General features: G+C 34.8%; 5 protein-coding genes across 8 annotated transcripts; 2 read left to right on the forward strand and 3 right to left on the reverse strand.

The window, feature by feature from the left end:
* Positions 1-473: 473 nt before the first annotated feature.
* On the reverse strand, positions 474-3,123 carry LOC132308263 (probable WRKY transcription factor 43). The gene is made up of 2 exons (XM_059806291.1): positions 2,435-3,123; positions 474-811 (listed from the first exon to the last, which is right to left on the reverse strand). The coding sequence occupies exons 1-2, from the start codon at positions 2,809-2,811 to the stop codon at positions 634-636; spliced, it is 555 nt and encodes a 184-aa protein (XP_059662274.1). The 5' UTR covers positions 2,812-3,123; the 3' UTR covers positions 474-633.
* A 2,774-nt stretch (positions 3,124-5,897) lies between these two features.
* Positions 5,898-8,826, forward strand: LOC132308264 (endoglucanase-like). The gene is made up of 8 exons (XM_059806292.1): positions 5,898-6,154; positions 6,622-6,834; positions 6,954-7,154; positions 7,245-7,322; positions 7,412-7,564; positions 7,656-7,764; positions 7,883-8,049; positions 8,235-8,826. Exons 1-8 carry the CDS (start codon positions 5,924-5,926, stop codon positions 8,622-8,624), a joined length of 1,542 nt encoding a protein of 513 aa, XP_059662275.1. The 5' UTR covers positions 5,898-5,923; the 3' UTR covers positions 8,625-8,826.
* An 840-nt stretch (positions 8,827-9,666) lies between these two features.
* On the forward strand, positions 9,667-13,120 carry LOC132308265 (meiotic recombination protein SPO11-2). Of its 3 annotated transcripts, none has more exons than XM_059806295.1 (12): positions 9,667-9,854; positions 9,982-10,065; positions 10,477-10,606; positions 10,786-10,923; positions 11,050-11,138; positions 11,750-11,878; positions 11,972-12,066; positions 12,201-12,263; positions 12,347-12,423; positions 12,517-12,644; positions 12,789-12,860; positions 12,950-13,120. In XM_059806295.1, the coding sequence occupies exons 1-12, from the start codon at positions 9,774-9,776 to the stop codon at positions 12,962-12,964; spliced, it is 1,101 nt and encodes a 366-aa protein (XP_059662278.1). In that variant the 5' UTR covers positions 9,667-9,773; the 3' UTR covers positions 12,965-13,120. The 3 variants fall into 3 exon arrangements, with proteins under 3 accessions (XP_059662278.1, XP_059662276.1, XP_059662277.1); XM_059806294.1 differs by having other exon boundaries at positions 9,670-9,854; positions 12,784-12,860; XM_059806293.1 differs by having other exon boundaries at positions 12,789-13,120.
* Positions 13,057-14,895, reverse strand: LOC132308267 (heavy metal-associated isoprenylated plant protein 39-like). Of its 2 annotated transcripts, none has more exons than XM_059806297.1 (3): positions 14,706-14,895; positions 13,769-13,844; positions 13,057-13,665 (listed from the first exon to the last, which is right to left on the reverse strand). In XM_059806297.1, exons 2-3 carry the CDS (start codon positions 13,791-13,793, stop codon positions 13,349-13,351), a joined length of 342 nt encoding a protein of 113 aa, XP_059662280.1. In that variant the 5' UTR covers positions 13,794-13,844; positions 14,706-14,895; the 3' UTR covers positions 13,057-13,348. The 2 variants fall into 2 exon arrangements, with proteins under 2 accessions (XP_059662280.1, XP_059662279.1); XM_059806296.1 differs by lacking the exon at positions 14,706-14,895 and adding an exon at positions 14,573-14,699.
* Positions 14,896-24,182: 9,287 nt separating this feature from the next.
* On the reverse strand, positions 24,183-25,814 carry LOC132308268 (protein ROH1A). The gene has a single exon (XM_059806299.1). The coding sequence runs from the start codon at positions 25,715-25,717 to the stop codon at positions 24,497-24,499; it is 1,221 nt and encodes a 406-aa protein (XP_059662282.1). The 5' UTR covers positions 25,718-25,814; the 3' UTR covers positions 24,183-24,496.
* Between the last annotated feature and the right edge of the window lie 544 nt (positions 25,815-26,358).

A 26,358-nucleotide genomic window follows, 5' to 3' on the forward strand; every position in this document is an offset into this window, starting at 1 on the left:
AAATAGGGTGTCATTGAAACTATGAGAACAGAGCACAATTCTTTTTATCAACTTGTATTTTCCATTCTTCTGGTGAGAATAGTGAGGGTATTTGCCTTGCAACAGCCTTTGCAGTTTTTATTTTGCCGCCAACCCTAGAAATTTAACAATAAAAAATGAAAAGGATTCTGTTTTGTTAAAAGGAATTAATCAACTATAAGTTTTCAGACTGCTATTTTATTTAACCCAGAGAAATTACTGAGTATCTTTTGTAGAGGTTTAAGAAACTTATGTTAATTTGTTCATCTACCTAATTATTTGTATCCCTACTTGAATATCCAATTGATTCTTTTTATCTTATTGTCTCTAGAATCTTGAAGCTGACAAAAGAACCATTACTATAATATTGCATTTTTTTTTTATTTACCCAAAAAAAAAAAAAAAAAAGTTACCCTCTTTTAAGTATTTTGCCATATGTAATGCCGAGGAGCATGTATAAATTGAGAGAGATATGTACACTATGAGCATTCCATCCTTGTTTACACTCTAGATATATATTTTTTGTTGCATTCCTATACAGCATTAGAGATGTAAAACAGGTAACGGCAGGTCTAACAACATGTGACTTTTGTCCTATGATGATACTGACTGGTTTTAGAATCTGGAGAGAAACTGAAGTTGCTTCAACAGAGGGCTTAAGGTCTCCATGAGTTTCTCACAAGGATGGTTGTGGATGCCTTCATATGTTGTCACGACAACGCTTGTATCTTTTGAGAGCCGTTGGATCTGTTTCTTCACATTGCATGTATGATGCGTGCAACGGTAGTAGCTCCTTTGTTGGTGTTATACATGGTACAAAGAAGCGTGAGGATATTATTTGCAAAACAAGAAGAAAATCAAGGCAAAATTAAATGGAAGAGACCTATTTATCTTGAAATTTTATGGTGAGGGTTTTACTTTCTCGTATTGATTGCGAAAATCAGTGTGGGAAAACTGATTAAGAAAACAATATGGAATGTGATGATTAACAGTGACGACCTAATGTGAAGTGAAAATCTGTTGTTTAAGATATAATAAGTCGGGGTGCCAAATGGGCTGGTTGGATCGGATTTGGGTAGGGTTAAATGTGGGCGGTTTGTAACGGGTTAAATATGAGTTGGATAAAAATGGGCCGAGTCAACCCGTCAACCCGTTTTAAGAAAAAAATATTATTATTTTGGATAATCCATTAATTACCGTAAACAAAAATATCAAAACAAAGAACTTTGAGAGATGATAGAATGTAGAGAGAGAAAACTTTCTTTATTTCCTTTTGCTTTTTCTATACATCTCTGTACACACCAATACCCACATATATATATATATATATATATATATATATATATATATAGCCATAAGCCAAGCTTACAAAGCAAGTTAAGGAAACAACTTGTTTGTATGTATTTAATGTGTTCACACCTACAATATTATATACACGTTGAAACTATACACATAATTCAAACCAGAGTACCAAATTCTCTCAATCCATATATATATATAAATATAACAATTATTATAGTTTTTTATTTTAGATGGATAAAAGCTTGTAAAAATATGTATGGATAATTATAAATCCTCTAATTTATTTTGAAAATTCTTTAAATTTATATTATTTTATTTTGTGACTTAAACATGCACGAATGTAAGATATTATATATATATATATATATATATATATATATATATGAAATTATCTATTAACCTTTTTATAGAATAAATAATTAAATGAATAAATTAGATCATCCTACTTTGAAATACAAATAGGTTTCTTTTGAGCCGCAGTATACATACACGGGAGTCCATGATACAGAGAGAATTTTAGAGATGAACCATTTCGTTTTGTTTAGTGGGGGAGAGAGAGAATTTAGAATCATGTGAGAATTTTAAAAATAAAGAGGTGAATTTGAGTCAAATAGAGTTTGTGAAACTAAGTCTCTTATATAATGGGTGAAATATGGATCAAAATAGGTAACCTATATTCAATCCATATAACCCTCCATAAAAATGAGTTGAATATGAATCACCTATTTTAATTCTTATTTTAAAATAATTCACTAACATTCATTTTAAAACGGGCTAATATAAACGGGTTGGTGAGTCGTGACTCATTTGGCACCCCTAAATTAATAAGCATAGCAAATTCTCGTTCTAGCTAGTTGGAGTTGGGCAATAAAACAAAACCTAATAGTGAACTACTTTTTGGAAACAGTTCCTACTTAGGCAGACTGTTTTCCATGCATTTCCTGGACTGTCAAGGCTCTTTCCTATTCTTGTATATATATGTGTGTTTGTGTGTGTGTGGAATATGATTTCCCATCGGGGATTTGCTTTATATTATTGTGATAGAGTTTCATGAAATATTAGTCATACTGATGATATATACTACCGTAAAAGTGAGGAAGGATGATAATGTTACCTAGGATGGATGTTGTTCTTCACAGCTTTCTGCCCATATTTTCGCCACCTGTAACCGTCGTCAAGAATATCCTCAGGACTCCTCGTATGAAAGGCAATCCTTGGTGGAATGGCTTTCTTGCTCCTACCACCTGTTTTTCCTCTGTTTCTGCCACCATTCTCTCCTTCAACTACATTACTAGATGTTAGTGATGACAAACTCCGCGTCGACAGTGGCTTTTGGCCACCGTTCGCGGTGGAAGCCAATAGGAGGCTAGCCCAGTCGATGTCCAAAGCAACCTGAGAGTTTTGCGTGGATTGGTGTACAAGTGAATGAGAGTTCAACGTGGTTGATGGGAGTGAAGGTGTGAAGAGATGGAGATTGTTGTTATTTGCCATTGGAGGTTGTGAGACTTCACTGGGAATGGAAGTGTAAGAATTAATGTACTTGGAGGATTTATGTGTGAAGCTCAAAGATACATGGTGGTTGGTGAGAAGAGGTTGGACAGTCCCATGCACACACAAACACACACAGTGAGAGAGGGAGAGGGCTTCCTTCTAAATGTAGGGAGACCCTAGCTTGTACTCATGATAAAGCCAACTACACTCCACCTACTTCTGTTCAACTGCCCTGTTAAAAGAGCTAGACGTGCCCAAAATGTTACATATATGCATCGTTACCATCAAGAAGCATGCAATGACTAAGGAATTCTCCTCTCTCTCTCTCTCTCTCACACACACACACATCTCTCTCTCTCTCACACATCTCTCTCTCTCTCACACACACACACATCTCTCTCTCTCACACATCTCTCTCTCTCTCACACACACATACAAGTTGAATCATGTTATGCTCACGCACTACAAAGTATAGAAATTGTAAAGAACAAGGTATGTGGAGAGATATAGACCAGTCAAGTGCTGTTGTGGTGGTTTAGAAAAAAGATAGCCTAGACCATGTCAACTGGCATAATCACGTGGTTGAAAATTCTGGTTGAAATGTTAAACAATTTATTTATATAATGCACTATATATATTTAACAATATTTATATGTGCGAGTATATGTTGTATGTATATATTGCTACAGCCAATACGGATAATTGGCAAATTGAATGAGCAACAGAGCCATCCTATCAATGCTGTCTAATGATCGCATCAATGATAGCAAAAAAACAATAGGAAATAAATAAATAATATTAATTCCATACTACATTAATACTTTATTTAGAAGACAAGAATATTTTTTAGAAGAACATGCAAGTTGTTTAAGATATTTCCTAACCGTATGGATATCATTTTATTCTGTGACAACATTATGCTTTATATTTGATTACTTTTCGGGGAATTCTGCACGCACAAGCAAAAAATTTTCGCAATAATTGAATGTCACTTATTGTCAGGGCGGAGTGTGCACCCTCTGGATGAGTCCCGCCCAAATTTTTTATTATGTATATAAAAATTTATATATAATGACCCCTTAAAATAATTTTAGTTTCTAAAATTCGCTTTAATTTTTTCTTATTATTTTCCTCTTTCTCTCTTTAAATTTATTTAAATAAGTAAAATTTTCCTTCTTCAGTCTGGCTCCAATTCTTCTTCTTTTCAAAGTTATGTCATTCTTTTTTCTTTTTTCTTCTTTCTTCAACCACTTAAAATTCTTCTTCTTATTCTTCTTTTCATTATTTTTTCACTATGCCCTCTTAAATTAAAATTCTGACTCTACCCTACTTCTTGTTGATGGAGATCATTCTCTTCCATTTGATGTGTAATTAGATAACTGATTTTAGTACCCTTTTCATCAATGAGTTTGAATCATGTATACATATTAGCCTAGCAAAAGTGTGTGTGTGTGTGTATATATATATATATATTAAAAAAAGTTTACAAGCATGCATGTAAGTTTTTTTTTAACTCAAATCAACCGAAATATCCTGTTTAATTTGAGTTGGCTGCATAAATTCTGCTTTGTTGTGAAGACTTGTAGTAACATCATCACATGTCAAATCCAGTTCCCCCTCCCTTTGTTACGACATTCCACGAAATTTCCTGGAATCTTCACCTTCTAAATCCAACTTTTTAATCTTTTTGGTTGTTTTATGATTGACATTCCAAGTAATTAATTACTTCAAATCTTCGCCTTCCTTATTCCTTTTTCTTAACCAAATGGCTTATTAGATCAAAATTATTGTAATAAATTTTATCAAGGTTTAAAGGTATATAATTGCTTTTTAAGATAGTTGATTTTTTTTAAACGTGCAAACGAAAAAAAAATGTCAGCACTATTTTCGAAATTCAACTAAATTTAAATTTGGAGCTTCTATGTTTACGAAGGTTGCACTTCTCTTTCGTGAACTCATATATTCGTTTTTGTCCCATCAACTCAAAATCCCACGTATTCATACTTAAACTCAACTGTTTGAAAAAACTTTTTTTTAAAAACTTTTTTCTACTCTTAAAATTTTCACACTTGATTCTTTTCTTTATTTATTTATTAATATTATTTTTTTAGTGTATCACTACTTGTAGGTTTCGAGTGCCTACTATTTATACTTGCATATAGAAGACATGTTTAACTGACCATTTAATGAACTTTAAAATTTTAATGTATAAATGCCATGTTAAATGAACAAGTGTGATTACATCAGTTTTAACTAAGCAAAACTCTCATGTTAAATGAACTAATGTGGATTACATTAGGTTTAAAATATGAAGTTAGAGTTGTAAAGTCAAGCCTTAAATTCTTAATTGAAATTAAATTTGAAACATTTACTCCATCATGACTTTAACATAAAGAATATGGACAGTGAAGAAAGTCTTAAGAGCATTTGAGATTGCTTCTGCTTAGCAATGTCAGCAACTAATGACGTTGAGGGAGTGGGTGGTTCATATCTCACTCCATGGCTTTGTATAATTTCTGTGATCTAACTAATCACTTCCCAACACTTTTTCAGCCCCTCACGCGATGTCCATTCTCCGAATTCATCATCATTCACGTCTAATTTTCCTTTTTCCGAGTCCGGATCCTATGCTGTAACACATTCCTGCTATAGTGGTGTCGTAAAGTTTTTATCGTAAAGTTTTTCCAACACATTTCTTCTAATTTTTAACAAATTTGTTCTGGAGTTGAAACACGATTTAAGTGCGTTGAAACTAGAAATAACGATGTTGAAAAGAGATTTCTTGACACATTTAAATCCTGTTTTAACACATAGAACATTTGTTAAAATATGTATAGACTAAAAATGTTAAAATCTAGAACAAATTCGTTGAAAACTAAAACATATACGTTGAAAAACGCTACAACACCACTATAGCAGGGGCCACTGCAGCAGCAGAGGATCCAGACTCCCCATGTAATTACTTGGCTTCCATTGAAATATTACAGCATTTTGAGAAGAATGTAACAGTTATTTCATTCGAAGGAAGATAAATGCAAGGGCATTTCTAGAAAACTAGCACTATAAATACAAACCAGACTGGAACACACCCCTGCAGCTTAGGAGTCCAACCATGGCCTGTGGTAGAACACTCTGGGGTCTGGTATTGTGCTGCATCTTGGCTGGTCCGAGTGCACGAGCCTTGGAGGATGACCATGAAGTCTGTTCTGCAGATTTTGATTATAAAAATGCACTCGACAAAGCCATCTTGTTCTTTGAAGGACAACGCTCCGGAAAATTGCCAGCAGGCCAAAGAGTGAAGTGGAGGGGAGACTCTGCACTCTCTGATGGCAAGCCTGATAATGTATAGTAACATTTTTAACCGCCCCAATGGTGAAATAATTTTCTGAACATATAAACAGAGGAAAAAAATTGGATCATAGTCCAGATGATATGAAATTGGGACATATGCACCCATATACAATACATGTATGCACATATTAACACTTGAAACATTCAAGTATATATGGAAAATGTCACACTGATATATGCACTTGTATGGTTGGCTGGTTAAATTTTTGAGCCAAAACCTTGTTAGGTGCCCCTAAGCTTAAGGGCCAACGCGACTACACGCCCTCTTAATCAACCAAGTTTGAAGAGTTTTACTAGTGCGCACTGTGCATTTTTTAGAAACATTGCTAGTTTGTAAAGTTTTCATGAATTTTAGGTAGTACTAAATCAGAATAGATCAAGAATGGTATACTGCATAGAGTATCCTAGGCCAGTTTAAATTGGCTTAATTTGAACATGTCTATGGTGTGAATTTGGCAGGTGAACTTAATTGGAGGATACTATGATGCCGGTGACAATGTCAAGTTTGGGTGGCCGATGGCCTTTACTGTTAGCTTGTTGAGTTGGGCTACTGTTGAGTATCAGGAAGATATATCTTCCATCAACCGGCTTGGCTACCTTCGCACAGCAATCCGCTGGGGTGCCGATTTCATTTTGCATTCTCACACTTCACCCACCACGCTCTACACTCAGGTCCTCCTCTTTCCCTTATATTTCCTAACAAATTATTCTGATTGTATTAGGATGATTCTCTCAAGAGTATAATAATCACTTTTGCTTCATCAATCTATATATCTATCTCGGTTTTTTAGGTAGGAGATGGCGACAAAGATCATCAGTGTTGGGAGCGCCCTGAGGACATGGACACTTACAGAACACTTTACAAGATCACTTCTAGTTCACCAGGCACCGAGGCAGCAGCTGAGGCTGCTGCTGCTCTTTCTGCTGCTTCAATTGTCTTTAAAGTGGTTGAGCCTAAATACTCTGCAAGGTTATTAAACCAATCAAAATCGGTGAGAAATATATAATTTTTTTAAGTCTATTTATGCCCAAACAATCTCTTATTGCTTTGTTCATCTAACTAGCTTGAGATGGTTCTTTAGTTGTTCAAATTTGCAGACAATTATAGAGGATCTTACACGGGTTCTTGCCCTTTCTACTGCTCTTACTCAGGATATCAGGTGAAAATCGAGCAGCATATAATCGTTTTACCAAGAATTGTCCTCACTCTAACCCATCATCGGATTATGGTTTGTATGTCTTTTAATAGGATGAGCTGCTATGGGCTGGAACTTGGCTATACAAGGCAAGTGGAGATACCAGCTACTTGAACTATGTCTCGAGCAACGAAGGGTGGAGTCAGGCAGTGTCAGAATTCAGTTGGGATAACAAATTTGCTGGAGCTCAGACACTGCTCGCGAAGGTATCAAACTACTGACTAGTAATTCACATTCAACTTGTTCAGAGAAACCAAAAAAAAAAAAAATGAATTAACTAATGAGATTGTTTTTCAGGAATTCTTTGGTGGGAAGAAAAATTTGGGAAAATTTAAGAGTGATGCTGATTCATTTATATGTGCCTTAATGCCGGGAAGTAGCTCTTCACAATTTCATATAACCCCTGGTAAAAATCCTAATTTTAAGTCCAACAAGTACTCATAGGATGATCAAATATTTGAACTTAAATATATTTTTTTTAGTATCTTTTTTCAAACAGATTTGAGTTACTGATTTCTTTGCAGGTGGCCTTCTGTTTACTAGAGACAGTAGTAATTTACAGTATGTCACCAGTGCTTCCATGGTGCTCTTGATTTACTCTAAGATCCTAAATAGAGCTCACATTTCTGGTGTCCAATGTGGCTCTGAGCATTTCTCCACCTCTCAAGTCAGGGCCTTCGCAAAATCGCAGGTTGGTAACACCCTATGCAGTTATACAATAATTGGCCATAGAATTCCATCATTGAGATCATAAAATGACCATATAGCACATTTGTAAGAGAATCATGTGGCTTAATTCTCCAATATTAGGCCATTCAAGCTATAGAGTGGAGGAAACATTGGATTCATAATTTTTCACTATGTATGGACTTTCAGGTGGACTACATACTAGGAAACAACCCTAAAAATATGTCATACATGGTGGGATTTGGCAGAAAATACCCACTGCAGATACACCACAGAGGCGCGTCCATCCCCTCGATCAAAGCTCACCCGGACAAGGTGGGCTGCAATGCCGGCTATTCAACCTGGTACTCTTCTACCAAACCAAATCCAAATACTCATGTGGGTGCAATCGTTGGAGGTCCCAATTCGAACGACGAGTTCAATGATCAGAGATCGGACTATTCTCACTCCGAACCTACAACTTACATGAATGCAGCTATGGTAGGTGCTGTGGCTGCTTTGCTTGGTGAAAGCAAAGCAGAAGACTGTCTGCAACTGGTGGATACTAATAGAACCAGCAGAGTGTTTGATGATGTTTGATATATATATATATATATATATATATATATATATAAACTAAAGGTTGATGTAACTAGCTAGCATCAACTATATATCCATGAAATCAACAATTACCTAATTCATGGCATTATTGATGTAGAATTATCTATATGATGTGTAATAGTATTTACCAGAAGGGAATGTGACAAGTTCTCATTAAGCAATAAAAAATTTATTAATTCTGAAAAAGATTAGCAGGTAAGAAAGAAGATAATCACATTGGACAATTACTTGAATCCATGTGAATGAATGAACACGAAAAATGCTTCACTCATGAACACGAAAGATGCTTCACTCATGAATGGTATGTGATGTTGGTACAAAGCTTATTTGGACTTCTCTGATTTTCTTAATAATATGATTCTATGAACCCCTCTTGATTTGTGTATAGTTGGAAGTTTTAAGAACTACAAAACATTTGTTTAATTTTACCTTTTAAAAAACTATTTACCAAATGAAATTTTGATTTTTGTTTTTCAATTAAGGTAAGGTGCAAAAAAACATGCAAAAAAAATATCGATACAGTTTACTAAGTGTACTATGTGTATATAAATTAGTAATATTTAAAAATAAGTTTAAATTGTCCTTGACAGTCAATTTTGATTTTTATTATTATTAAAACTCCAAAAAGTGATTCATGAAATCAGTGGTTTTTTTTTTATTATTTTTATTTTTTATCTTAAAGCCATTTTAAGTATTCTAATTTTTAAATTGACAAAATATTCTTATTTACTCAATTTGAAAATGTAAGATTTTTTTATTTTTTATCACTAGGGTATTCCATATGTATCATGTGTTATTTTACCTTTTGAATTACAACAAAATGAAATGTTATTATAGAAAATTGAACAACTAAAATAGACTTTTTGTTAAAGTTAATCCATGGTAGTTCCGTTTTTAAAGTATTGGACTTTATTTTCTCCACAAATTTGAAGTTTATTCTTCATTTATTTACTTTGTTTCAAGATTTATATGCTTTTGCTATCTTGGTTTTTGACTTTTGTGCCTTTGAATGACCCAAAATAAATAAATAAATATAAATAAAAATAAAAAAAAGAATTGAATGAGTCCGCTCGCTCGCTCACTCGCGCGCACTAGTGATCTATTCGCTGCACAGTAACAAGAAAGAAAATGGGAGATCTCTGCAAATCCTCTATGATGTTCTTCTCAGATCAACATCTCTGTTATGCCGATATCCTTCCTCCCTCAGAGGTACCTCTCATACATGTACATATCCTATACACACACACACACACACACATTTATATACACACGTATATACACGTATATGTATTTGTGTGTGTGTATTGTTGTGTCTGAAGTTGAAGTTTTGTGTTAGGTCCGAGCGAGAATTGAAGTAGCAGTGCTTAATTTCCTTAAGATCTTGAGTTCTCCGACTCCTGCAATCTCAGATCTCTCTCTGGTTTGAAATTTCTCACTTTTGTGCCTTTTTTTGTTCACATTACATTGCTTCAATTTCTCATAAAAAACGCCTAAATTGAAATTCTGAAGTTGTTGATGTCTGAATGGGCATGCGCATTTGATTGCTTCAAAATTTAAACTAATGTTGACGAATTCTGAAGCTGTTGATGTCAAATTCTTCTCATTCGCATTTGATTGTTCCAAATTCTTCTCATCAGTTCATAATTTGATTACTGTTTACAAAATTTGAAGTTTTTGATGTCAGAATGGACATTTTCATTTGATTGTTCCAATTCTTCCCAAAAGTGCATAATTTGATTAATTTTGACGATTATTATTAAGCTTTGAAGCGAAAACGAACTCTTCGTTCAAGTTGTTTTAGGTATATGAATGGGCGATTTGAATGAAACAGATTAGTAGAAGGTCGAGTAATAGCCGAGTGAGTCGGGGATTGCTGACTGATGTTTCGTGGATTTTTCTCTCTCATTCCTTTTGCACGAGGTCTTTGATGAGAGAAAACACTGCTAGAGCCTTTATTAGAGGTAGATGTTCTTACTCATTTTGCTTTTTATTCCTCAAAATATTCAGCACAAAAGCATCTATATATTTATATGCATACAAGTGTGTGTGTGTGTGTGGGCGTGTGGGTGTGTGTGTAGAATTATGGCCTCTCCTTTCCTGAGTCCGTGGCCTTCTTACTTCTCTCTCTTCCTTAATATAGTGTGGAAGGTGATGGAGATGTGTTACCAGATTTTGGTTCAGGAAAAGAGACTCACACAGAGAGAGATGTTCTACCAGTTGCTTTGTAAATCGCCAGACTATTTCACATCTCAATTGCAAGTCAATAGCACTATTCAAGGTCACATTCCCTCCTTGTTTCTTTGCCATTTCCATTAAGACTGTTTTTTTATCATCCGTGTACTAATATGTGGCTATATATTAGATCTATTTATGTATTGGATACTAATATTTGAATGCAAAACAGATGTGGTGGCGTTGCTTCGATGCAGCCGTTACAGTCTTGGGATCATGGCATCTAGTAGAGGGGCTGTTGCTGGTCGCCTTTTGCTGCAGGCATACATCTTTACCCTTAAGTATTACACATTCCATAGTTTCCCCCAACTTGTGCAGTTGTGTTTCAGTACTTGCATGTCATAAATAGTCGCTTGAAAACTTGTGATATGGGATTATCTTGTTGATCTAATGCCTTTTTGATAGACCAAATTGATTTATTTGAACCAGCATTTGATACATGCCCTGTATTAGGGTTCACAAGTAGTATTCTTAATAAACTCATTGTGCAGTTCTGACTCCAAATCAGAAAGATAGGGCATAATTCCCAATGATGGTTACTTCTTGATCATTTTCTGTGGATGTGCTATCTCCATCAAATTTGAGGCAATGCTCTTCAATTCTAATGATATTTTTTTTGCTACGTTCCCTTTTCATTTCCTTTTTGATTAAGACACTTGATTCATGAGTAGTTTTCTGAATCTGAAACCTTGTTTGTGTAAATGAGGGTAACTAGTTGATGAAATTTGAATTTCAAATTTCTTAGTCTCAAAATTTCTTTGCTGCTTTTTTGTTCCTTATCTATCATTTACCGGCACCCTTTTTTCAGTGAAACATTGATACTGTGGCTTATGCCTCTTTCTTTTACTTCCATAACTATGAAAAAAAAAAAGGAGCCAAATCAAGAAGTTGTGGACTGTTCTTCATGTGGATCGTCTGGGTATGCTATTTCTGGTGACCTGAATTTGCTGGAGAAATTAGTCATGAAGACAGATGCCCGGTATATTATCATGGTGGAGAAGGTAATTTGGATGGTTGAGTTCTTTAATAAACAACTTATGGAGGCTTTGTCAGTGTTGTTGCAACATATTATTAAAATACCCATATTTGTTTAGCATGCAATATTCCAGCGACTGGCAGAGGATCGTATTTTCAATCAAATTCCATGCATTCTTATCACGGCCAAGGGATATCCAGATGTTGCCACAAGGTAACTTTAAACAGGTCACAATCCTATAACTGAACACTTCTTGTTTACTGAATCAAAGCCTCATAACGGGTTTACTGCTTCTATCTTCCCTGGCTCCCCAGTCATGTTAATGTTTGATTCAAAATGCCAAGCAGGTTTCTTCTTCATCGAATGAGCCGAGCTTTTCCTGAATTGCCAATTTTGGGTTTGGTAGACTGGTATGTGTGACCTTTCTTTCTGTCACTGCATCAGATGTACAATTTGTTCTCACCAACAACTTCCAAATCTAAAATTCTTCAAGGAATCCAGCCGGATTAGCCATACTATGCACCTTCAAGTTTGGAAGCATAGGGATGGGCCTGGAAGCATACAGATATGGTGCTTTCTCCTTTTTGTGACATTGAACTTTATCCTTAATTACTGTGTTAACTGGAACTCAACAATTCTCATTAACTTCTGTGTGTCATACAGCTTGCAATGTGAAGTGGCTTGGACTGCGCAAGGATGATCAACAGTTTATTCCTGAACAGTCCTTTGTCCCATTGAAGCCACGGGATCTTCAGATAGCCAAAAGCTTGATATCGTCAGAGATCTTGCAGGTTGATTTCACCCAATACCATAGGAATCCTAACTCATGTTTCCCTAAAAACTTCGATTCAAAAAGATTTTTATTTTTTTTCCGTGTCCCTTTCTTGCTAAACAAAGATCATAATCTAAATGAGGTCATGCGTTTGACAGGATAGTTACAAGGAAGAATTGGCAGCAATGGTTCAGAGTGGTCACAGAGCAGAAATAGAGGCTCTATACTTTCACGGGTACGATTTCTTAGGGACGTACATTGCAAAGAAAATTGTACAAGCCAATTATATATAATAACATTAACGACCTTGAAACTTTTGTGTAGTGTCTTCTACCATAAGCAGCATGAGTACCAAAAATTCTCCAACAAATTCAACGACTGTTTGATAAAGTAGAGCTGCTCTTAATCTAGTCTCAGCCACAATGTACAGATTGTTTCAAAAATCTAAACTTTATTCATTCAAAACATCAAGCTCTCAATCATTATGAACAACTATATGTTCATGAGTTCCAAAATTTATTATTATGCTCTGTACTGTAGTCTATATATCACATCTTCTAAAAACATCAATGAAAATCAACCTACCCAATCCACCATCATTAACTATTCATAGCAGAACCTCTGCTATTCCCTGCTGTCTCAAATAGGCTCTTGGGCACGATTCAAGTTTCTGACCAGTGAATACAAAACTTCCTCAGCTTTCTCTTTTCATAGATCTCATGATCAAGAGATCACACAAGCATTTGGGTTTTCTTCTACGCTTTGGACATAATAGTATTGTGTCATGTGAGGATTATAAGCTTTGTAGGCCTTGACAAGCTCCGCAATCTGTTCATTTGGATCCTTCTTTTTACCATCATCCTTCTTGGCTTCATCTTTTTTTGGCTCATCCTTCTTCTTCTCGGGTTCTTTTGGCGGCCCAACTGTTAATATCTCTGCGTGAAACAATTTTCGCAGTTTGCTGACCACTTCAACTGGATCAACATGGCCGATTACTGTTAGTTTCTTCTCCTTCATGTCCATAGCAAGGGACTCAACTCCTATATAAATTAGACAAGCAAAACTTATTAATAAATTATTAAATAATATTATGTTAGTACCTACACATAAATTATGATTTTGGTAAACCACTTCAAGACCTACCTTGAAGGCTGGAAACTGCTTTCATGGCCTTTTGCTTTGCTTTGTCATCATGTAAATCCAATTTCAATACAACTTTCTGAAACAAAAGCCAAAACGTAGAAAAAATGTAATTGACCATCAGACTAGACAATAAACAGAACAACAATTAAAAAAAAAATTCAGTAATAGACCAAAATCCCCATCAAAATAGAAAGGATCAGAATAGATTCTGAGTTATTCAAATGACATCAAAGGGGAAAAAGAAAAACTAGGCCAACATAACAAAGTGATGAAGGAAAATCGTATTAATTTGACAGTCTAAAAGTGATTTTGGAAATCATGTTCATCCCCCAAAGATTATGATTTTAAAGCAACATTAGAATAAATAAAAACATTCAATATATATATATATATATTTGAAAAAAAGGGGGGCAAATGCAGAGCAAGTCACAATCGTGCTGTTTCTCGGAAAATGGGGATAGTTTTAGCTTGATTCTCTTTCCAGAACGAAGTCTGAAGTTAAAAAAAGCAAAACCCACTAAGAGTTGGACTTAAAATTGTCAAAATATGAATAATCTGAAGAACATATATGGGGATCATATAAAGGCATAAAGCAATATAAACAATCCAAAATCCAATCAGACTGACAAAGTGAAGGACATGACATAAAATGAAACAACAAAATCGACGCTTTTATTAGTTTATTGATAAAAGAAGAATCGGATGAGAGATACATGACTTTAAGTATGTGTGTGCGCGTGTTAAAAAAAACAGAGCTTTTGGGTTGAGGGAAAAACAGAGCTTTTGGGTTGAGGGAAATTTCACCTTCATTTTCAGAATTCTGACCAGAACTTGAAAAATCAAACGATAAGTATATAGGTAGAAAAGATTATGAAATGTTTATATGTAGTATATGAAGAAGATGATAATGATGATGAAGTTTAAGGTAAACAATTACTTGTTGAAGGAGGAGGATGAACCAATGGACGCATTAAATAATGCTGAAATTGAAGTCAACTGTAGAGAGGGAGACGAACCAAACAACGTTTCTCGTATTTTTTTAATCAATCTTCCTTGAAACTTCTCGAAGACTAGACCAAGTCTTCATTGAATGGCCTTTAGGGTCAGTTTCTTGAACTTGTCCATTTTGTGATTTTTATCAAGACCATGCAATAGTTAGATGGGATAAAACTGGTTCTAGTTTTTTTTGTTTAATTTTTTTTTTTTAGTGGTTTAAGACTATTGGAGTTGACCAAGTCTTCATTGAATGGCCTTTAGGGTCGGTTTCTTGAACTTGTCCATTTTGTGATTTTTATCAAGACCATGCAATAGTTAGATGGGATAAAACTGGTTCTAGTTTTTTTTGTTTAATTTTTTTTTTTAGTGGTTTAAGACTATTGGAGTTTTATGTAACATCACTTTTAATCCAAGTTCAAAATTTGAACTCTTTGCAAAAATTTATAGTATCTATTATATTACGAGTTACAGAAAGGCCCAATATGCACAAAGAACCTGTCAATTCTTTTTATCTTAATCTTGCACAAAATGATACATTTATTAGGAATATGATATGTGCACTCCATTTTTGTCACTTGCGCATTTCACTTGAATTTGTAATATATGAAAATTATATATATATATATATATATATATATATATAATTTTTTAAAAGTGAAGCCTGTAAGGACTTTTTGAAATAATTATGAAGTGAGATTTTATTATTAAAGCCAATTAAATACAAAGGAAAAAAAAAAAAGTGAAATTGGAGGGGACATTAAGCCTGGACTTAGCTTATTGAGTTTTAAATAAATAAACTTGGATTGGAACTGTTTCATTTTCCATTTGAAGTTGTACCTACATGTCTCAAATGTCACACCAAGATGCTAGCATACGCTACTGCAACTTGCTTCCTTGTTGTTGCAGTATGGGAATTATTACACTGGGACCCATAGTTTAATTCTATGGTAATTTGCTTTGTCAAGTGTCTTGTGTGTGTTTGGTCATATATGTTAATTCGAGTAAGTTTTGCCATTGTGGGTTTTGTTGTTTTCGTTGTGGTAGTGTAGTTAGTCAGTGGTTTGTTTTGGTTGTATGTGTGGTCTTCTCCTTTTTTTTCTTTTTTCTTTTTTTTCTTTTTAGATACGGTAGGATTTCTGACCCAAAAAAAAAAAATATGTCATGCAATTACGTCACCATTAAAGTTCAAAAGCTGTACTTTTCAATATCAATTGATTTGTTGCAATTTGCAACTTAACAATCTGTTTATGGCCCCCACAAGCACGTGACGGACAAGGAAATGATCCTTTAATTAAATTTAATTTCACAACTTCATATGGGGCGGACCCATAGTCACTAAAAATGAAACTCAAACCCTAATCAAATTCATCACCTTGTCATTTATCACCTTGTCACCCATGAATTAGAATGGTGCTAGACAATCTAACATACTTTTATTATATAAACCGAATAGAAATTTATATAGGAATAGGTAAATGCAAAAAGAGATTTAAATGAAATCATAGATTAGTTAGTATGGTCATATACAGTATGGATCTGACTGATTAGAACAAGAAGAATTATTTTGAATATAAAATGAGCGGAGGAGGATTAAAATTCACAAGAGATGAAGTAATTTTTTTTAAAAAAAATTTAAATTAAATATTTAAGGAGACATAATATCCATTCATATTGGGAAAAGAGAAAAATCAATATATTTATATTTTTTCCGGTAAATATGTATTTTTTCCATGGGTTGTGTAATCAATTACCTACTTTTGGATCATGATCAGTGTGAATCAGTGACAAAGTAACCTCAGACTTTGCATTGACTAAATTACAGATCATTCATCACAAGTTAAGTGACCCTGAAATTAATTAGTGAAATTTTATACTACAATTTTACTCACTTAAAAAAGGTTCGGTGGTCAATGAAAAATTGTTAAAAGTTTTTATTGAACTGGAAAAATTTACCAATCAAAGGTTATAATAAATAAGTTGTTAAAATTCTTCAAGATTTTCCACTTATTAAAATATTGCCTAGACCAATTTCTCTACTTATAGGTTGAAGAAACACAATCCAATTATGTGATATAATTAATTTGAGCTCATCCATTTTTTGGATAAGAGTGATGATGATATAGAATTTAAAAGATCCACTTTGTGAAAGGCCAGTTGAGCATGAAAAGTCAGCAAGATTTTCTTAAAATTAGAAAAACAGACATTGGGGGCACATTTTTAATTGTTTAAAGTTTGTGTCTTGTGATATATGTTTTGGCACTGGAATATTAGTTGACCATTTTCCTTTTAAATGCAACACACTATATTTATATCTTCAATGGTTGGTTATCTTAATCTCATCCCAAGCAAGGATACATGTTATTTACTTTTAAAATTATAAGCAATAACATTTAGGCATGTTGGAGGGTGTTCAGGATTTAATTGTAATAAAAAATAATTTACACCATTTGATAAATTAAAATTTTAGGAATAACAAGCATTTAGATCTGTTTTAACTAAATAAAAAATAAAATAAAATAAAATATTCACCGGTTCTATTATTTTTTATTTTGAAAATAAAGATTTTATTAGCAAGTTCCTCGTGACTGCAAAAATGAATATTAATATTCTCCATTACGAAGATTCTCTAAACTCTTGTAGAATTGTGTACCTGCGTGTGCAGAATAGCATAGAATGCTCTAAATTATATTGTAACCTTCTGAATATTCTTTTGGAGTATTTTATAACACAATTTTAGAATTGTCGAACCAATGTATACAACTTGTTCCTGCAAATAGGAAAAGACTGGTTTATGTTGAGGATATATCAATTTTATGATTTTTGTCCAATGGATGGACAGCCGCCCAATTTGACGGCTCCATTACCGCACCACCAATCAAATTACAATTTGGTTTCAATTTGGATGATAATTAATCAAAACAATGCTTTTACATATAAGAACTAAAAGCGGAAATTTTACTTCTGGAACAACCATTAATGTATCTCGAAGCAAATTCATTGAACAAATATATTTTTAATAAAAATTAATGTATAATGTCTGATAAAATTAAAAATTTTAAAATATGAATTTTAAGTGATAGAAATTTTTAGATAGTAATTAAAAAACAAATAATTTTTCATAAGTGATATTTCTGTCACTTAAAATTTATCAATTTAAATGACATTCAATATGAGTGATATTCAAATTGCTCTTACCATTTTTGTTGGATACACCAAAATTGAATTATCAAATAGCATATTACATAGAAAATTTAATTTTATCTTATTTTGTGAATACAAAATGCGAAATTTCATTTGAATGAGTAAGAAGTGATGGTAATTTATTCTGAATTCTTCTATCCAAAAAATTCGAGTCATTGCATCCACCATTTTTAGCAAGGAAGGCTTCATACTAAAAAAAATATCCAACTCCAGGCAAAACAATCGAAGTCAATTTGAAGCAATGCAAGCAACTATATATTCACCAGAAATATATTATAATTCATGACAATATGTATATAGTTTTATTATAAGTTGCAATTCCATTAATAAATAGATCGCAAAATATATTTTAATTAAATAATACCAAACGATACAAATCTGCAATGCATATTAACACTGTAAAATTTTATCGACTTATAGTAAGGACCTTAATGCTTTAAACTTTTCCACCATTTTCTATGGCATAAACAAAATGATTAGATGCTTGGACAGGTCTTGGACTTGTTCCACAAATTTCATGTGTACTATTGATATGGTCAGGTCTTTGTATATATCCACACAAGTTTGTTTCACATGAACCTGTTCCGGTCAAAATTGTTTTATAACACCACAATTTTAACAACGAACCGTACTTAAAGTGGTGGAATGCCAACTTTGCAAGAGTTTTTTTCCATGGCTTCTGATTTGACCCTAGCAATCCCTTGACGACATAAAAAGAATATTCATGAAATATTCTATTTATGAAAGTACATATATACATACATACATACATATATATGTAGCCTCATCACAATATGTAAAGTACATACTTTTCATATATATATATATATTTGACCCACAATACTTTTATCTACACACTCGTGAATGATACTCTTCTCACTATTATTGTAGTTTAATTATAAATGTGCATTATGTTTAATTATAAAATCAAAAATTAATACATAAGGAAAATAGAGAAGGCCGGTGGATGCAAAATGTAATTCAAATAAAAAGAGTTATTTTAATTTTATAATTAAAGATAATGTGCGAATTTACGATTTAACCGTATCAGCAGACAACTCACCAAAATAAGTAAGCACTATTTTCTTTGGACAACTTCTCAATGCCCGTGTCAAGGGCTGCCTGGAGACCTTTGATGCAAGCTTAATTAGTATTCTACCATGTTGTTGGTACAATCGAACATGAGCTTAGTCGCAACGGGATTGTGGATATTTGGGTGTTGTGATTCTTGTGAACTAGACTTCTCATGAACCTGTTTAGGTCTTTGTATCTACACAAGTTTGTTTCACATGAACCTGTTCAGGTCAAAATTGGTGGCCCTGTCTAAGTACATTCTCCATTCTGGTGTAGAATGGGTGGAGGACTCTTCTACGGTCATCAGAACTGGTCTCTACCAAAACAGAATGCCTATTACAAGTTACAACACCACCATATTTGCACAAAGAGCTTGTTGAGTTTTTTTTTTTTTTTTTTTTCCTTACACTAAAGAATAAATTTGTCAAGGAATGTGATACGGGCACTCTTATTTTATTTTTATTTTTTATTTACTTATTTATTTATTTTGCTAAGGGCAACCACATTTTTTATCACTGCCATTCTACCCAAATTTATTTATGAAATAATAAAAATTATCCTTAATAAATGGAATGTACAAGAATTTTTAAAAATAATTATAAAGTGTGACTATTATTAAAAGCAATTAAGTAACAAAAAATAAAAATAAAAATAAAGAGGGTAATCGGACAAAAGTGAATAACGCTTAATTGCTTATTTGCACTCGTATCTAAACATGTTTCAAATGTCACGATATTACACGTCAGCATACTTGTTAAAGTTGAAAAGCTTTATTATATTTTCAATATCCTTTGATTGGTTGCACTTACAATCTGTTAATGGTCCCCCAAAAACGTGAGGGACAAGTAAATGATACTTTATTATATTTAATTTCACAACTTGTAGTGGAGTGGTCCCACAATCAGTCTCCTAGCGTCAAATTATTTTAAATAGTGTAAATGGCAATCAATCCGCCTAAACTTTACTCTCACCCAAAAAAATCCCCCCTCCCAACCCTTATTTTTACAATAAACTCTCTAAATTATTTTTTTTAAGAAAAAAAACCAGGTGACACTATTCTGGCGCCTATTCATCAACTGATCCAATACATAATTTTAAAATGACTAAATTACCCTTATTACTATTAAGAAAATAAATAAATTAGAATTCCAAATTAAAATGTCTTTGTTTAACACTAATTTTCTTCACAAGTCGCCATTGCCATCAGCAACGACTAGTCAAGTGCGTGCTCAAGCTCGCTGGCGTTAGCTCAGGTGCCGGCAAAACTCCAATGGAAGAAAGAGACCCCCCAACTCCAACTACACGTACTCCATCTTTCAATTACCACAGCAAGACAACTCACGCCGGTCACGTTCATCTTCTTCACCACTGGTGTCTTCAAGTTGTTTGATAAATCAATCACCGCACTTGTACCATTCGCGCAACAAACAAACCCACCCCAATCTGAACTACTCCTTCTCCACAATTATATTTGTAAAATCCCTTTTATTTGGGTTCTCTTTGTTTCCAAAACCAAGTATGCATTGAAATGGCTAAACATTATTTTATTGGAACTAACAAATCAACAGTATACAAGATCCTTGGCCTCTGTTCAACTATATATATATATATTGCAACGGCGGGCTATGAAAAGTTCCCTCCGTTGACTGGTGGTGAGGGGAGGCGATATTGCGCCGGCAGCGATGAAGATTGCCGAGGGGAGGCGATATTGCGCCTGCGGCGGTTAAGATTGCCAAAGAGAGAAATTTTGGAGGCAATTGAGGAAACAAATTGGCAATTTTGAAAAATCAGGAAAGAAATTCTCAATATTGCGATCGAAGGTGCAGATGAAAGTCGACCATATTTGAATTCGGTGAAGAGATTGACAAGGTGGGTCTGTGCATATCCCTTTCTCACTCTTTCTATATATATATATATATGCGTGTGTGGCTTGTATATAGGTGGGTCTTGTATAAGTACGTGTCGGTGTTTGGCTGCTAAAGTGAGTAGTGTAAATCTGTATGGAATGAGATATGGTTTCCAAATTGAGTTTCAGAGTTAACTTCTTAGATTGGAGTCTGTATGGAAGGTGTTTGGCGCTAAGACGTTGAAGGGGAGGTGAAGCTTGTTGATAAGGTGCTGCGTTGTCGCCATATCATTGGTTTTTAAGATTGCTACTTACAATAAACATTCCAAATGGTGTCGGTTCATTTAAGGCCAATTTGGTAATTTAATATTTCCGGTTAGCCCTAGTGCCGGTGATTTTAAAATTTGTTCTTAAATTACAAATTTTGAATAATTCATGAGACTTTATTTAGTTCAGGGAGTTTGTGTTTTTAACTAAAAGTATAGGGGGGTTTATTGTATTTTACCCTTTTCAATATGATTTGATTTCTCCTAGCCATTTCAAAGACGTCAGGAAGAATCGTGGGCATGGAATGTAAGGATTTCACAGGTTTGCATTCATTAATTTACAGATTCGTAATTACAAGTTAAGCGGACTTGTAATTAATTGGTCATATTAATACTGCAATTTGAGCCACTTAAAAAAGTTTAGTGCTCGATGAAATTTTGTTAAAAGTTTTTATTGAACTACACAATTTTTTTTTTATCCGGAATATTAAGCAACTGAAATATAGTATAAGTATTTACATTGTGGGCTTTGGCCAAACAAGTCCAGCAACCTAGGACATATGAAGCCCATATAGGCAAACAAGGGACAAGCCCAAACATTAATCATAACTCATAGCTGGTTTGTGGTTTTGAGTGCAAACATTATGGTGAACTCTAGTGTTACAAGGATAATTGTTTCAAGGATAATTGTTTCACATCGGATTTGGATGGAAAGGGGTATAAATGGGTGGATATGTAGTACTATTCAATAGCTTAAAATTTTGGATAAATAAATAAGTGCACACCCGTTATAGTTGGTATATCTTAGAACCAAACGCTCGGCTCGGAGGCATCCGGGCGAGCCCACCAGGGTAGGCAGGGGGCCCAACCGCAACAAGTTGTGAATTCGGGCGTTCAGGTGAGGGGAGAATGTTACAAAGAGTACTTCTCCCACATCAAATCTGAATGAAAAATAAAAGGGATATAAATGAATGAGTATGCACTACTACGCTGCAAATGCAATTCCAATTCTCTGATCTCATTCAGGGGTCTAGTGGACAAATTTACTAATCAAAAATTACAAATCAAGTTTTTAAAATTTTTCAAGATTTTCCACTTCTTGAAGTATGGATATCTAGACCATTTTCTCTACTTAAACTTGAAGGTAGAAGAAACACAATCCAATTATGTGATGTTAATTCGAGATCATCCACTTTTTTGGGTAAGAGTGATTAGCAGAAACATCAATAAATGGATGTGATCTACTTAGTAAATATATGATTCTCATTTGAAATGAATTTTCTTGATACTTCTTTTAAGTATTCATGTCTTTATTCAAATCGTATTCATGTCTTTATTCAAATCTCCTAAGTTGAAAATTTCTGTTACACAAATCTTCGAACTTCCTTTTAGTACATCATTTTAGAGTGAACAGCGTTGATAAATATCATAAATTGAAATCTTAGGAATAATAAGTACCCTAGGCCTTCTGCCATTCCTTTTTTTAATTATAAATTAAGATTTTATTAGAAAGCAAGCAAGCAATAAGACCAAAAGGCAGCCGCCAAACGCGCAACATCTTAATGACATGGATAGTCTGCATGGCAAATACATTCTAGAATTCTCTAGGTTTGTGTAGTCAAAGCAAAACAAATCATACCAGGCAAGCAGAAGGAAATGAAGAAAGCAATTTCCTTAGTCACTGAACTAGGATCCAACACAACGGAATGCTGGGCTTGCCGGGCAGTGTAAGAGCAAGCTTGGAAAGCGGTTTGTGTAGCATCGTCTAGAATGCTCTATAATTTTTTAGTAGTCTTATAAATATATATATATTCTTTTAGAGTATTCTATAATATATTATAAAATCATCCAAACCCTAAACCCCCTTGGCCATTCATTGCGTCTCTTCCCTTATAAATAATACGAGTGGAAGTTGATTTGCTACAAAGATATAGTAGGAGTTGAGGTAGAAGAAAAATAAATTTATTGATATACAAGAAAAATAAAATAGTTTTAGGAGACAGTATATACAAGTTTTCATATATATATAAATGAAATTACAAAAATCGCATGCGCCCCTCTAGTCATACATCCACTAGTCATACATCCACCCGAATGGTAAGGAAATGGGGGATGGTTTCACAAACAACAGCAACAAAACAAATACTCTTGGGAATTGAACTGATGGTCAGGAAATGAGGGATGGTTTCACAAACAACAGGAACACAACAAACACTCTTGGAATGGCAAGGAAAACACTCTTGAAGTCTGAAGTTCATTTATCCGCTCATGTCCATCACTATTCCTCGTACATTACAAAATTGTACAAAATTGTAACGTGTCTTTCCTTGTGCATAATTTTACTGCTGACACCTGCATAATTTTCCTGCTGATACCTTAAAAATTATCAAATTTATCTAAGTTTCAAAGCAAATGCCATCTTGGCAAGAGTTTGGCTCTAACAATCGCTTACTAAAGTGCAAAAAAAAAAAAGCATTTACTTAACTAGTTTTGGCTCCAAATCAGACCCACTACCAGGTTGAGTTTAAACAAATAGTAGCAAGTCAAAATGCTTCTGGCCAGCCGCAATAAACAAATTGACGCAAACCAATATTGATCTGTAAACAACTAACACTAACATCTTTACAACAATCTTCTGAGGTGTCTTTATGAAAAATATGAAACAAGTTGACAAACATTAAAATAACTGTTTAACAACAAACACAGGACAAATATTCTTTGCTCAATCTGACTTGAAACAAATGGCATACACAAATGGACTTCCACATGGTCCCTTCAGCGTGTCCAACAAAATTGGAAACATTAGAACATTCATCCAGAAAAACTAAGTGTTTCCCATAACCAACCAAGATAAGAAATCGAACACAGACTAATCACTTCTGTTACCAGTAAACATCCATTTTCCACCAGTTATATATGCCCAAACACCCCCAACATATGTATACGTGCCCAAACAATGTTAGAGGACACATTTTCAAATAATTAATCAAAATATCTAACCACTTCTCATTCTATCCATTTTGAATACAAATTGGAAAACAAATTTGTCATATACATACATTTCTTCTGAAGGAAAACTTCTGCTAATTTGGCAGAATACATTAGATAACAATAAAAAGGGAGTGGTACATTATCACATAAAGCAATGACTGCTTCATCATTACCTTAGTGGCCTATAAGCTAAATCCCTTCAAAAAATACCTAACATGGTATACCCATGTATATATCACCCATAAACATATTATACCTAAAATCATAACATCATCCCCAAAACTTTCAAAAAAACATGACATGACTTGTAGAAAAAAAAAATGTACAATCAATTAGACTGATATTGATTTCAAATCAGTATGGAACCGGTGCAGACAATTTACCAGATTGATCAAGTATATCAAGCACCTCTGTCCTGCTCCTCACCAACCTATGAAATACTTCCCTCACTTGTTGTTGTAATGGAATCAAACCATCCTCCATCTTCCGGCAAACCTCCCCCAGCTCCGCCCCCTGCGCCGCCACCTCCTCCGCCTTCTCCTCCTCCACCGGGTATTGGAAATTGTCGGCGAATTCCACCAAAGACTGGGCCAACTTCTCCATCCTCTGTACCTCCTCTAACAACCCACTAATCCCCTTTTTCTCCTTCTTCTTCCACTCCTCCCCAATCTTATCTTGCAGCCCAATTATGGACTGAGCCCACACCAATTGCCTCGGCAGCGGAAAATGGGTCACCAGCCCAGCCCGTTCCTGACACGGAATCGCCGCCACCAATGTCCACATCACAAACACCAAAACCGTACTCATTATATATACAGGCAGAGCCAGTCCCGTCGACTCCCCTCCACGTGGCGCCACCAGATTCGAAGACATCGCCTGGATCTGCTTCGCCGCCGACCAAGACTTCGCCACGCTCCACGACAGCGGCCGGAAGTTCCCGGCGGTCCTGTCCTTGGTCCCGCCGCCGCCCCTCCGCCCGAAAGACCATGTACGCTCGGTAGATTTGCCGTGATTTCCCTCCTTATCGTCCAAAGCCATGGACGTGAGCAGAGTGTTCAGAGCCTTTTTGGCGCGTCGGACTTGTCCCTCTCCAATGGGTCGGTGTTCAAGGGCGGTGACAGCGATCTGAGCAAGCTTCTGCCAGTGACGCGCCAATTCGAGGCCGTGGGTGATGGCATTGCAGACGTCTAGGGCTTTGACGGCACGGTCCAGGAATTCTGGGATGAGACGATCGAGCGGTGGTTTGGTGAATTGGGAGGCGTCGCGGCCCATCACGAGGACCGCCTTAAATTCGGCCTCGCAGCAGAGGAATGCGTCGAGGATTTTTCTGAACCAGGAAATGGAGAGGAGGGGATCGGCGGAGGAAGGGCTTTCAACGGTAGAGGAATCGGCCGCGGCGGCGGCGGTGGTGGAAGATTGTGGAGGGAGGAGATCAGAGAAGCGATCGGCGACGTGTTTCTGGAAGAGTTCAAGGTCTTCGAGCTCTTGTTCATGGTTGCCCTCCATTGAGACCACCTGGTTCCTGCGAATGCTTATTCGATTCAGGAAGGAACCCTGACTATCTGTTGCCCACATGGTTAGAGTTTAAGAGAGAGAAAAGGAGGAGGAGGAAGAAGAAGTCAGAGAGAGAGAGAGAGTGGTTTGAAAGGAAGGGTCGTTTGGCAGTTATATACGTCCTTATTGGATGGTCATGCCTTATCAGGAACTCAGACTTTTTCTTCTTCCTTTTAGGCTGACTGGGTAGTAGTTTTCTTACATGGTTGTTCCCACAACACCCTTCATTTCTTCTAACAATAACGACTTAACCATCTAAATTTGTTTCTCAGACCATATAACAACCAAATCTTTTTTCCCAAATATTTGGAGTCCCAACAATCTTATATTTCCTTTCTATATTTAAATCTATTTTCTCACTAAATCTTTATTTCATATTCTTCTTACTAATTTTGATCCTTTTTTTTTTCCTCCTATAGTATTATTTTTAACATAAACTGATTTCATTTTTTTTCACTTAAAAATTTTCTTCCCACGTGTTCAAACTATTTTAACTTATTTTCTCTCATTTTATTACTAGTCCTGAATATAATTATAATTTATTATTTTTAGTCCATGTATCTATTTTCATTGTATTTTATAAACTAGATGCACTCCTCCATTTAATCCATCATATCTTGTTTATTTGATTAACAACATCTTCAAATTTTAATAATTGAATC

The sequence above is a fragment of the Cornus florida genome, unplaced genomic scaffold (assembly GCF_030987335.1).
Source record: "Cornus florida cultivar Cherokee Brave unplaced genomic scaffold, ASM3098733v1 CherokeeBrave_3.0.0_Hap2_Chr05, whole genome shotgun sequence".
Lineage (NCBI taxonomy): Eukaryota > Viridiplantae > Streptophyta > Magnoliopsida > Cornales > Cornaceae > Cornus > Cornus florida.

Bases quoted from the DNA above. Each gene is read 5' to 3' on its own strand.
- LOC132308263 (XM_059806291.1), bottom strand. From the start codon at position 2,811: ATGGCAAATAACAACAATCTCCATCTCTTCACACCTTCACTCCCATCA. The intron at 812-2,434 runs GTAACATTATCA...ACACCAACAAAG, and splicing joins AAGAACAACATCCATCCTAG to GAGCTACTACCGTTGCACGC.
- LOC132308264 (XM_059806292.1), top strand. From the start codon at position 5,924: ATGGCCTGTGGTAGAACACTCTGGGGTCTGGTATTGTGCTGCATCTTG. The intron at 6,155-6,621 runs GTATAGTAACAT...TGAATTTGGCAG, and splicing joins CTGATGGCAAGCCTGATAAT to GTGAACTTAATTGGAGGATA. The intron at 7,323-7,411 runs GTGAAAATCGAG...GTCTTTTAATAG, and splicing joins GCTCTTACTCAGGATATCAG to GATGAGCTGCTATGGGCTGG.
- LOC132308265 (XM_059806293.1), top strand. From the start codon at position 9,774: ATGGGAGATCTCTGCAAATCCTCTATGATGTTCTTCTCAGATCAACAT. The intron at 12,264-12,346 runs GTATGTGTGACC...AAATTCTTCAAG, and splicing joins ATTTTGGGTTTGGTAGACTG to GAATCCAGCCGGATTAGCCA. The intron at 12,645-12,788 runs GTTGATTTCACC...TTGACAGGATAG, and splicing joins TATCGTCAGAGATCTTGCAG to TTACAAGGAAGAATTGGCAG.
- LOC132308267 (XM_059806296.1), bottom strand. The intron at 13,666-13,768 runs GTAGGTCTTGAA...TAATTTATATAG, and splicing joins AGCAGTTTCCAGCCTTCAAG to GAGTTGAGTCCCTTGCTATG.
- LOC132308268 (XM_059806299.1), bottom strand. From the start codon at position 25,717: ATGTGGGCAACAGATAGTCAGGGTTCCTTCCTGAATCGAATAAGCATT.